Genomic DNA, 10249 nt, shown 5'->3' with positions numbered 1-10249 from the left:
CCAAGACAATGGCATCATCACCCCTGCCTGTCACTGCATTTGAAATAAGCACATGAGGGATGTTTACGCTTTTGTGAGACACAGTGTGATACAAAATCACAGGAATCTCTGGGCCTGGGAGGCCCCAGACAGCTGTCTCCTTTGGACGGAGGCACCAGCGGGGCCGAGGCTCCCGGCAGTCCTGTGTGTATGGCCCGGCTTGGGGACGCTTGGGGCCCGGGGAGGGTCCTGCAGGGGCCAAGGCCACTGAGCTGGGCACCTCGGCCCTGTGCAAACTGCACTCCAGCCTCAGCCTCGGCCAGCTGCCCGGGGCGGGGTGTGGAGCCAACTGCAGAGCTTCCAAATCAGATGAGAGAAGGCAGCGGTTGGTTTTCGAATAGAAACCAACGTCTTTGTTCGGAACTCCCTGATCTCAAGTTCCTTTCAAGAAAATGTGCTCCTCGGGGCCCTACCGACCTCACTCATTAGGGCACAAGGGAGGCTGCTTGGGAGCAGTTATATGTCTAGCTGGTCCCCTGGCCTCACCTGGTTCAGGGCTGACCTCAGGGCTCCCAGAGTGAAGATCCTACCCTGGGGGAGGCCTGGGGAGAGGGCTGCAGAGAGGAGGGGGGGGCAGGGTCCTGGGTCCCCCAAGGTCAGTCTGGAGCTGACCTTCAGAACTGGGGCTCCTCCTGGGAGGGTGGGGAGAGTGAGGGCACCTGGGGGGCTCAGTTGATCAAGCGTCTGACTCTTGATTTTAGCTCAGGTCATGATCCCAGGGCCGTAGGATCTCGAGCCCCAAGTTGGGCTCCACACTGAGCATGGAGCCTGTTTGGGATTCCCTCTCTCTCTCTCTCTCTCTCTCTCTCTGCCCCCCTCGCTCTCTGCCCCCCCTCTCTGCCCCCCTCGCTCTCTCTCTGCCACCCTCGCTCTCGCTCTCTCTCTCTCTCTCTCTGCCCCCCTCTTTCTCTCTCTCTGCCCCCCTCTCTCACTCTCTCTCTCTCTGTCTGAAAAGAAGAAGAAAGAAAGGGGCTCTTCTGGACCCCATCAGCACTGTGTGTCCCAGGCTGGACCCTGGCTCCACAGCACTCCTGGGCAGGCCCGGCTCCTGTGGTGTGGTCTTCCGCTCTGCCCACTGACTGAGCTCAGACATGCTGAGCCCCAGGGAGGACAGGGTGGCTCTCCAGGGCAGCAGTGTCTGCGGCAAGGGGCGTCCGGTGCCCACTGCTGCCCACACCCGCAGGTGCCAGCCCAGCCCTGCCCTGCCCTGCCCTGATGGGGCTGACCTGGAAGCCGCGGGTTCTAACGGCACTGCTCGGGGCGGCAGTGGCCTCAGGCCTCACCACGCTCATTCTCATCCTGGTGGAGGCCACTGATGTCCTCCTGCCCACAGACACCAAGGTAGGCCCCCAGACCCCGAGCAGTGGGGAGGTTGGGCTGGGCTGGGTGCTGGCCCCACGCCCTCCTGACCTTGTTGTCACTCTCAGTTTGGGATTGTGTTTGACGCGGGGTCCTCCCACACGTCCCTCTTTGTGTACCGGTGGCCGGCAGACAAGGAGAACGACACGGGCGTGGTCAGCCAGGCCCTGGTCTGCCAGGCGAAAGGTCAGTGGGCAGCTCTGGGGACAGCGGGCGGGTGCGCACGGCTGTCGGCTGCTGTCTGGGAGGGATTCCCGGCGAGGCGGAGGGTTGGGAGGCGGTACAGGCTGGAGCCAGCTGAGCCACATTTACATCCTTTAGCAAATCAGCAGATGAACCTACAGGAAAAGTGGCTCAGAGAGGTTGAGTGAATTACCCAAGTGGCACAGATGGTCAGTGTGGAACTGGACCAGAACCTACATGTGCCTGCAAAGAAGTGGTACAGGGCCTGCCCGGTCCTTCCTGCCTCTTCCAGCTTCTGGAGGCTCCTGGGCTGTGGCCACATCATTCCAACCTCTCCCCCCAACCTCACGTGGCCTTCCTCCTCATGTGCCTTGACCTTCCCTCTCCTCTCCCTTAGAAGGAAATGGGTCATCAGGGGTTCCCTGGGTGGCTCAGTCGGGTAAGCGTCCGACTTCAGCTCAGGCCACGATCTCCCGGTTCGTGAGTTCAAGCCCTGCGTCGGGCTCTGTGCTGACAGCTCAGAGCCTGGAGCCTGATTCGGTGTCTCCCTCTCTCTGTCCCTCCCCTGCCTCTGCTCTGTCTCTCTCTCTCTCAAAAAATAAAACGTTAAAAAATTTTTTTTAAATTAGAGGATACGGGTCATCGGATTTAGGGCCCACCCAGGGAATCCAGAATGATCCCATCTTAAAACCCTTAACTTAATTACATCTGCAAAGATCCCTTTTCCAAATAAAATCCCACTCAAAGATCTCAGTGGTTAGGACATGGGCATACCTTTTGGGGGCGGTGGGGGGCGGAGACACTGTTCAACTCCCCACAGGCCCTTCCGGCCCAGCCCAGCCTTCAGGCCTGGAGCCTCGGCCTGGGGTGCTGTGTTTCAGGGCCTGGAATCTCCTCCTACGCCTCCAATCCTGCACAAGCTGGTGAGAGCCTGCAGGGCTGCCTGGAGGAAGCGCTGGCGCTGATCCCAGAGGCACAGCAGCGGAAGACGCCCATGTTCCTGGGGGCCACGGCTGGCATGAGGCTACTCAGGTGAGCCGGGCTGACTTGGGGCCTGTGGCACATCCGTGAGGGACAGCTCCGAGAGCCGTGGTGTCAATGCCTTGGGCAAGCGGGCGGAGTGGAGTGGGTGTGGGTCTCCTGCCAGCTCAGGCTGCTGGTCTTTTCTGTCCAGCCAGAAGAATAGCTCTCAGGCAAGAGACATCTTCGAGGCGGTCACCCAGGTCCTGGGCAAGTCCCCCCTGGACTTCTGGGGTGCTGAGCTTCTGGCCGGGCAGGACGAGGGTGCTTTAGGTTGGATCACCATTAACTACGTCCTGGGCATGCTGGTCAAGGTGCTGTGTGCTGCCCGAGGGTGGGGGTTGGATGACCAGGGGCGGTGGGTCAATGCAGCTGGTCCCAGGACTCAGTGCCCCTTGTCTGTGCTCAGTACTCCTTCTCTGGAGAATGGATCCAGCCTCTGGAGGGGACACTGGTGGGCGCCCTGGACATGGGTGGAGCCTCCACCCAGATCACCTTTGTGCCTGGAGGCCCCATACTGGACAAGAGCACCCAGACCACCTTCCGCCTCTACGGATCTGAGCACAGTGTCTACACCCACAGCTACCTCTGTTTCGGGCGGGACCAGATGCTGAGCAGGCTTCTGGCACAGCTGGTGCAGGTCGGCTGGGCCACAGAGGAGGGGGAGGCGAGCTGGGGCGGCCTGTGGCCCTGGGCTGGGCTCAAGGCCACCTCCCTGCCCTCCCGCAGAGCAGCTCCGGCCCCCTGGTCCGCCACCCATGCTACCACAGCGGCTACTGGGCCACGCTGTCCCCGGCCGCCCTCTACGAGTCCCCCTGTGTGCACACAGCAGCCCCTCCAGAGCTGGCCGGGAACCTCACTGTGGAAGGGACAGGGAACCCCGGGGCTTGTATCTCAGCCATCCGGGGCCTCTTCAACTTCTCCAGCTGCCAGGGCCGAGGACACTGTGCCTTCAATGGGGTCTACCAGCCCCCTGTGCGGGGCCAGTTCTATGTGAGCTCCCTACCCTGTCCTCCCCAGGGTCTCAGCCTCCTTCCACGGCCCCGGCCCCAGGGGTCTGACCCCAGGTGGGCCCAGGATGAGCCCTGCACAGGCGGGCTCTTGGGAACTCTGGGGCCCCGCATGGGGGCAGGTGGGGACTTTGCCTGGTTTGTCCAGGGCTCCTCTGACCCGGGCCCACCGGGCATCACCCCAGTGCCCAGGGAAGACACACAGCTCATCACCCCCCCTCCGCCCCCAGGCCTTCTCCAACTTCTACTACACCTTCCACTTCCTGAATCTCACCTCCAAGCAGCCACTGGCCACCGTCAACGCCACCATCTGGGAGTTCTGCCAGAGGCCCTGGAAGCAGGTGGGTGGATCCCAGGGCCGCCCTGGGTCTCCGAGCTGCAGCTGTCGCAGGCACAGACCTCAGCAGGCAGGGACTTGGTGGGACCCTGTCCCTGGAAGGCTGGGAGCGGGGACACCAACTGGCTCCTCACCTCCCGGGCCCCCAGGTGGAGGCCAGCTCGCCCGGGCAGGACCGCTGGCTTCGTGACTACTGTACCTCGGGGCTGTATATTCTCACGCTGCTGCTTGAGGGCTACGGGTTCAGTGAGGAGACTTGGCCTGGCATCGAGTTCCGCAAGCAGGTGACCACCTGGCCCAGGACGAGGGTGGGTCAGGGGCTCCAGGGCAGCCACCCACGGCACTGAGCAGCCCATGTGTCCCACAGGCTGGTGGCACGGAGATGGGCTGGACGCTGGGCTACATGCTGAACCTGACCAGGATGATCCCGGCCGAGGTGCCTGCCCAGTGGCGGGCACAGAGCTATGGCATCTGGGCGGCCGGGGTCGTCTTTGCCGTGCTGACTCTCACGGTTACTCTGGGGGCTGTGGCAGGCCAGCTCCTCTGGCCCCAGGGCTAAGCTGGGCGGCCGCCTGATGGCGGAAGGCACGGGCTCAGCTCCCACGGTCTGAGCTGGTCAGAGCCTCCCTGATCTCCTGACCCCTGCCGGGTCCCCTTGTCCCGTGGGCTCTGGCCCCACGGTCAGATGGCCCCCGTGGATGCAGGAGATATTGTGGCCTACCCAGGGCGGCAGGTGATAAATGCCAGGCCACAGGGGCCCCTGCAGCATTCCAAGGCTCTGTGACCTTCAGTGTTAGCGGGACGTGGGGCCCGGTCAAGCCCGGACGTGGGAGTGACTGCTGAAGAAGGGGTCGGCTCCCTGGGAGAGGCTGGCAGGGCTTCAGGAGGTTGGCGGAGGGGCCCGGCCCGAACGGGGGTATCACTCAGCCTGAGGGGAGGTATCCAGGCTCCTAGGCTTCTCTGGGAGCAGCCCCATCCCCCATCCTCAAAGCCTCCATCGGGCCCTCACAGTGGACAAGCCAAGAACACAGACCACACCTCAGTGGGGGGGAAGATTGCTTTATTAAAACTGTTCTTGCCACGGGACTTCCTAGGGCTGATTTCCTCACTGGGCTTGGGGTATGTGGGACTCCAGGTGGGGGTGTTGGGCTCCTCACATGTACTGTCCAGCTGGGACCACGAAGCACTTGGGGAAAATGCCGATGCGGCCATCACAGTGGCCCTCCAACCAGGCCGGGTCCACTGCACGCGAGGGGATGTCAGTGTTCCTTAGGGCACATCAGATAGTATCTGCTCACAGAAACCCCTTTGGCCCCAGCGCCCCACTGACCTTCACACAGGACGTCCACGATGTCCCCTGGCTGTAAGTCCAGGTCCTCAGGCCCCTGGGCAGAGTAGCTGTGCCGGGCCACCACCTGGTAGAGGACAGGCCGGCTGCCCGCTCCCTGTGGCAGGGGAGGGCTCCAGGGTGGGCCTGCTGCAGAAGGGCCCCAGGGCCTCCCCCGCCCCGCACGCACCGGGACCCACACCGGGACCCACACCGGGCTCTCCTGGGGCTCACCCGGCACTGGAGCCGCAGGACCCCAGGGCTGGCCGCCTTGTCCCGCCAGGCCCTCTGTAGCACCTCCTCCCTAGCAAGGGGGACCCAGCGCCCCTCGTTGCTGGGGTCTTGGTAACTGCAGAGAAACTCCTCCAAGTGAGCGGGGGGTGGGGGTGGGGTCTCTGCCAGGGCACAGATGTACCAGCCCCTCTTCCAACCCCTGCCCTGGGGCTTCTGCCCTGGGCCAGGCTCAGAGACCTCAGGTCCCACCTCTGACTGGCTCACCTGAGCTGCCCGTGCTGGGCCTGGTGGGGGAGGGCCTGGCTCAGCAGGGTCCGCAGGCTGGACAGGTCAGCTCCTCTTGGGACCTTCAGGGCCAGTGTGAAGGCGCACTGCACTATGAGGGTCACCAAGGACTCAGGGTCCCCCACGGCCACTCCCTGGGACAAGGCAGAAAGGCAGTGGTCAGCCTGTAAAGCCCCAAATCTCCATGCACAAGGCCCAACTGGGGTGGCCTTCGAGCTGGGGCTGAGGGTGGGGACAAAGACGGTGGCAGGGGGCTGGGGCTACAGGCCTGTAAGTTGCTCATCAGCTGGGGTCCCCAGGGCCATTTGAAGGGATGGGGCCTAGCCTCAGGGCCCCAAATACCAGAAGAGTGGGGGTGACACCAAGGCTCTTACCCCAGCATGAGAGGGGTCTTCAGAAGGGCCGGGGTCTGGCTCCCCTGCCACCCGCAGCCCTGTGGAGGTTAACAGAGCAGGTTCTCAGGTGGAATATTTTGGAGCAGAGGACCTGCCTGGACCACACGCCCACTGGGAAGCACAGGTAGCCAATCTCCTCCTTAGGGGACAAAGAGGCTGCTCCCCACACCCCCAGATGCCTGCCCCCTTCCCCCAGTATCCCTGCCCACCGCCTGCAGCTCAGGAGCCCTTACCTGGAGGAACCTGTTTGCCAGCTTGTTCCACACTGGGCCTCTGCAGGGAAAGCCACAGGCTTGGAGCAGGGGCCAGGGATGGGGGCCCTGGGGGTGGGGCAGTGTCCCCGGCTTGTGGAAGCAGGCCCAGTGGTGAGGCGTACGGCCTGTGAACCAGCTGACCACCAGCAAGCCAGAAATGCAACCCGTGTTGGGGTGTGTTCGGGGCAGGCACCGGGTCCCCACAGTCCTAGCGACCACAGACAGGCTGCCTCACATCAGTGCGGATGAAGCTGTCATCCTGGGTGGTCCCAGGTGGAGCCTGAGGACCCAGGCCAGGGACCAGCTGGACCTCACCCTATGCTGGATGTGCTGCATGGGCAGCAGGGCACCCCAGAGAGGCCCCGGGGTCCAGGCCATCCTGACTCTGACTTCAGGTGAGGGTCTGGAAGTTCATTGGTAAAGGAAGCATTTGGACTTCAGCGTATTTACCAGCTGGTTAACGCACTTCGGAAGCTATTCGCTATTGTGCCAGGAGGGTCGAGGGCCTAAAACCCCTAAGTACCATGAACTTAGTAAATGCAGCTTTAACCGCATGCAGGAAGTTAATAAAGCACAGCTGTGACAGAGCATAACCGCTAAGGGCACAGGTCCGTTCAACTTGAGTTAGCTGAGCACCAGGGAAAAGAAAGGGAAGTGACCGCATATTCCCTCATGAAGTCCTTTGATAAAATGCCTGTTCAGTTCAACCGCCTGCTCTGTGCGTGGAGGCCCCTCTCCTGGTGCTGATGTGGGAGGGGGTCAGCCACGCCCCTCCTGGCTGCACCTGCCTGGGAGAAGCCGGTGTCCAGGAAGGAGGGCTGGGGTGCCAAGGGCCACGGCTGGATGGCGCAAGACCCAAGACCCAGATGCACAGGCTGCAGGCCAGGCCCCCCAAGGCCTACGGCCGGGTGAGGACGGCCATCAGCAGGCCCCCCCGCCCCCGGCGTCTGGCTCCGGCCCTGTCTCTGACCCGACAGAGAAAGCCAAGGCTCTGTCCCCCAGCAGGGCACGAGGTCGCCCGCCCCAGACCCGCAGAGCGCCTGGCTGTGGCTGCTGTTCCCCATCTCGGGGTCACCCACCTGTTCATCGGAGAGGACGGGCGCATGGTGGTCAGCCTGCCCCGCCTGCCCGGGGCCGACCTGTGTCTCTGTCTCGGGGGGCCTCCTGGGACCACAGGCGGTGCGGGTTTTCCAGGCCCCGGTGACTGCAGCCCTAGGGGAAGGGGGGGACCCCTGACCTCAGGACTTCCTCCCGGACGGCCTGAGGAGGGCCTGGAGTGTGGAGATGAGGGCTAGGTCCGAGCAGGGCCCCAGGGCGTGGGGCTGGCTCTACGTCGCGCAACCTTGAGCACCAGCCCCTCTCCTGAGCGGGGACAGCCCCATCTGTGAGGCTCCAGTCTGGCAATGCCGGAAGCGTAATCACGCCAGCCTGCAGTCCCGCCAGCACCCTCCCTGGGCACCTTGGCTCTGAGCTTTTGCGCTGCTTGGAGTCATCATGACCGCAGTCTCAACTCCCCTCTGGTGCCCGCCAGGGCCAGAGTGACGGCTCTATGAGAGGGGGACACCCCTCCCCTGGCACCAGGGGCTCCGGCCACATCCACTCTGGAAAGGGGGTGTGACAGTCCTGGCCCCTGGCCAGGTCTGCACGGGGGCTCCGGCCTCAGGCCTCACACCAGGGCCTCTGCCCCAACAGGAGGGACGCTCCTTCCTACCGTGGGGCGGCTCCAGGCCTGGCTCTGCCATCTGCACCCTGGACCTGTGGGCACAGAATGCCATCCTCTCTCAGGATGCAGACCCCGGTGGGTGAGTTCGGGGTGGGGAGGCCTAGCAATGCTCTTCCCCAACCCCCCAAGCAAGACTGCGTGATTTTTATAGACTCTCGCACAGAATAGGCCTGCTAGTCCCGATTCCAGATCAGAGGAACACTGGGGACGGTCCAGAGCATTTTCCTCCCGTAACAGTAAAAAGGTGCGAAGGGCTCAGGCCTGCAAACTGACAGAGAAAGCCGGGCTGGCTGGCAGGCCACCACCCACCTGGGGCTGCTGAGGCTGGATGTCCTCCTGCCGGTCGGCAGGGAAGGCAGAGGATACCACCTGGTAAGGGACAGCAGGGGGACAGCAGGGGGACAGCCGGGTCAGCAGGCACCAGCCCCAACCCCCAGGGGGCTCTGTGATGTTGGCTCCCAGCCCTTGCCACCCACCGCACCCCCCTGAGTCTCCCATCTGCTGGGCAGGGGCCTGACCCAAGCTGCCAGACCGCCACCATGGGGGCTGGGAAGGTAGGAAGAATACGTCTGATAAAGGAAGACATCTGTGCTGAGAGTTTCAACTTATTTTGAGTACAATTTTTGAAATATTTTTGTTTCTTAGAGGTCTTATACTGTGATAAGTGGACTCTAAACTGATCAACGCAGCTCAGAACCGCCTGGCCCCCACCAGCAGATGTTTGCGAACATGAGGTGTCTGTGGCAGGTGACCTCGCCAGCACTTTTAACATGGTCACATGCAGCACGCTGGCCCTTGGTGACCTCGGGGGTGCCGGGGCTAACCCAAGGGCCACCAGCTTGAAGTCAATGTGAATTTTCCTTTGTGCGCACAGGAGTCATTTCCCTGTGTTCCCCAGTGTTCTGTGATTCTGGTGGTGTTGCCCGGCCCTGACCAAGGGGTAGGCATGAAGTGGCCCGGGCCAGCCTACCTCGGGCCTCCCTGAGATCTCACTGTCCGGGGCAGAGATGCAGGCAGACAGAGCCAAGGAGATTCTGAGGCCAGAAAAGCATGGCTGAAGTGGAGGCAGGCGGGGGGGAGCCTCGGGGATCCCCGTCAAAAAGGCATGAGCTCCCTCCTCTGCAGCCAACTTCTGGTGGCCTCTGTGTCCTGGTTCCAAGAGCCCGGGATCTGTAAACTCCACCTGGAGACACTGCTTCTGACCTAGGAAGCTCCCGTATGTCTGCAGCTTGGGGGCGGCCGGTCCCTCCCCAGCTTGCTGGCTGCTGCTGGCTCCTGAGCACCTGGGCTGGGAAGCGAGACGCTGCCCCCTTACCTTGGCCTTGCCCAGGAAATCCACTGGTTCCAGGAGCTCCAGGTGCCACCTGTGGGGCCGGAAGACCTCACCCCTGGGGCCCTGCCGAGGCTGCAGGTGCACCTGTTTCTGGAGGGGGTCCGGCCAACGCAGACCTGAGCATCTGACCAGGGCGGTGGTCTCAGGGGGCCCCTCCACCCACTTGTCACAGACTACGGGAAGTCCTTCCCCAGCCCCCACACCTGGGCACATGGGCTACCTCCCTCTAGAAAGTCTTGGGGGGCCTGTATAGATATGAGCCCTGCACAGTGGGCTATGGGACCAACAACCCCAAGGGGTGGGGACGACCTGTTTTCCTCCCTGCCCTCCCCCCTCACCTGCACTTGGTCCAGGGCAGTGCACAGGTGGTCTCGGGCCCCTTCTGACCCCTTGGAGAGGGCTTCCTCTAGGCTGCGGGTGGCCTCAGCCCAGAGACCCAGGCGGCACTGTGCGGCCCCCAAGTTGAAGAGCACCTGGGAGCCAGGGGACAGCCCACTCCCCCCCTTAGCCCCCTTCCCCTTTGGGTCCCCCCCCCCCCCCCCCCCCGCCTTGCCCCGCCTTTGCCCCAGATTCTACCCCGGGGCGTGCCCCCAGTCCCACCCCCGACATTTCTCCTGGCCTCGCCCTCAGTGCCACTATGTAGCTCCAGCTCCATTCTCATGGTCCCCTCCCAGGTCTCACTCCTAGATCAGACCTTCTGGCCCGGATTCCGGACCTCCCCCCCCCTTCCCCCCCCCCCCCCCCCCCCCC

General features: G+C 63.2%; 2 protein-coding genes across 4 annotated transcripts in view; one reads left to right on the top strand and one right to left on the bottom strand.

Annotated features, from left to right (window-relative positions):
- The first annotated feature begins 1234 nt into the window (after positions 1-1234).
- Positions 1235-5021, top strand: ENTPD8 (ectonucleoside triphosphate diphosphohydrolase 8). Its single transcript, XM_049632618.1, has 9 exons — positions 1235-1380; positions 1467-1584; positions 2463-2613; positions 2756-2915; positions 3011-3241; positions 3331-3594; positions 3842-3952; positions 4098-4232; positions 4316-5021. The coding sequence occupies exons 1-9, from the start codon at positions 1255-1257 to the stop codon at positions 4505-4507; spliced, it is 1488 nt and encodes a 495-aa protein (XP_049488575.1). The 5' UTR covers positions 1235-1254; the 3' UTR covers positions 4508-5021.
- The window catches only part of NOXA1 (NADPH oxidase activator 1), an 11841-nt gene continuing 6530 nt past the window's right edge, over positions 4939-10249 (bottom strand). Inside the window, exons 4-14 of one of the 3 annotated variants that reach the window (XM_049632535.1) lie at positions 9838-9972; positions 9137-9589; positions 8476-8535; positions 8155-8198; positions 7523-7655; positions 6423-6462; positions 6169-6227; positions 5774-5928; positions 5510-5624; positions 5279-5393; positions 5008-5190 (exon numbers count right to left, since the gene is read on the bottom strand). In XM_049632535.1, coding sequence (XP_049488492.1) covers positions 5102-5190; positions 5279-5393; positions 5510-5624; positions 5774-5928; positions 6169-6227; positions 6423-6462; positions 7523-7655; positions 8155-8198; positions 8476-8535; positions 9137-9589; positions 9838-9972 — 1398 coding nt within the window. In that variant the 3' untranslated portion in view covers positions 5008-5101. Of the gene's footprint in view, positions 5191-5278; positions 5394-5509; positions 5625-5773; positions 5929-6168; positions 6228-6422; positions 6463-7522; positions 7656-8154; positions 8199-8475; positions 8536-9136; positions 9590-9837; positions 9973-10249 lie in introns of all 3 variants that reach the window. The other 2 variants (XM_049632526.1, XM_049632544.1) reach the window with 2 other exon arrangements.

Source organism: Panthera uncia, chromosome D4 (genome assembly GCF_023721935.1).
Source record: "Panthera uncia isolate 11264 chromosome D4, Puncia_PCG_1.0, whole genome shotgun sequence".
Lineage (NCBI taxonomy): Eukaryota > Metazoa > Chordata > Mammalia > Carnivora > Felidae > Panthera > Panthera uncia.
Note: the sequence above shows the minus strand (reverse complement) of the source record. Positions and strands in the feature narration are given on the sequence as shown.

What these genes read in the sequence shown, in the direction of transcription:
- ENTPD8 (XM_049632618.1), top strand. Translation starts at nt 1,255, where the DNA reads ATGGGGCTGACCTGGAAGCCGCGGGTTCTAACGGCACTGCTCGGGGCG. An exon ending in TCCTGCCCACAGACACCAAG is followed by an intron (nt 1,381 to 1,466) that starts GTAGGCCCCCAG and finishes TGTCACTCTCAG; the next exon opens with TTTGGGATTGTGTTTGACGC. An exon ending in GCTGGCATGAGGCTACTCAG is followed by an intron (nt 2,614 to 2,755) that starts GTGAGCCGGGCT and finishes TTTTCTGTCCAG; the next exon opens with CCAGAAGAATAGCTCTCAGG.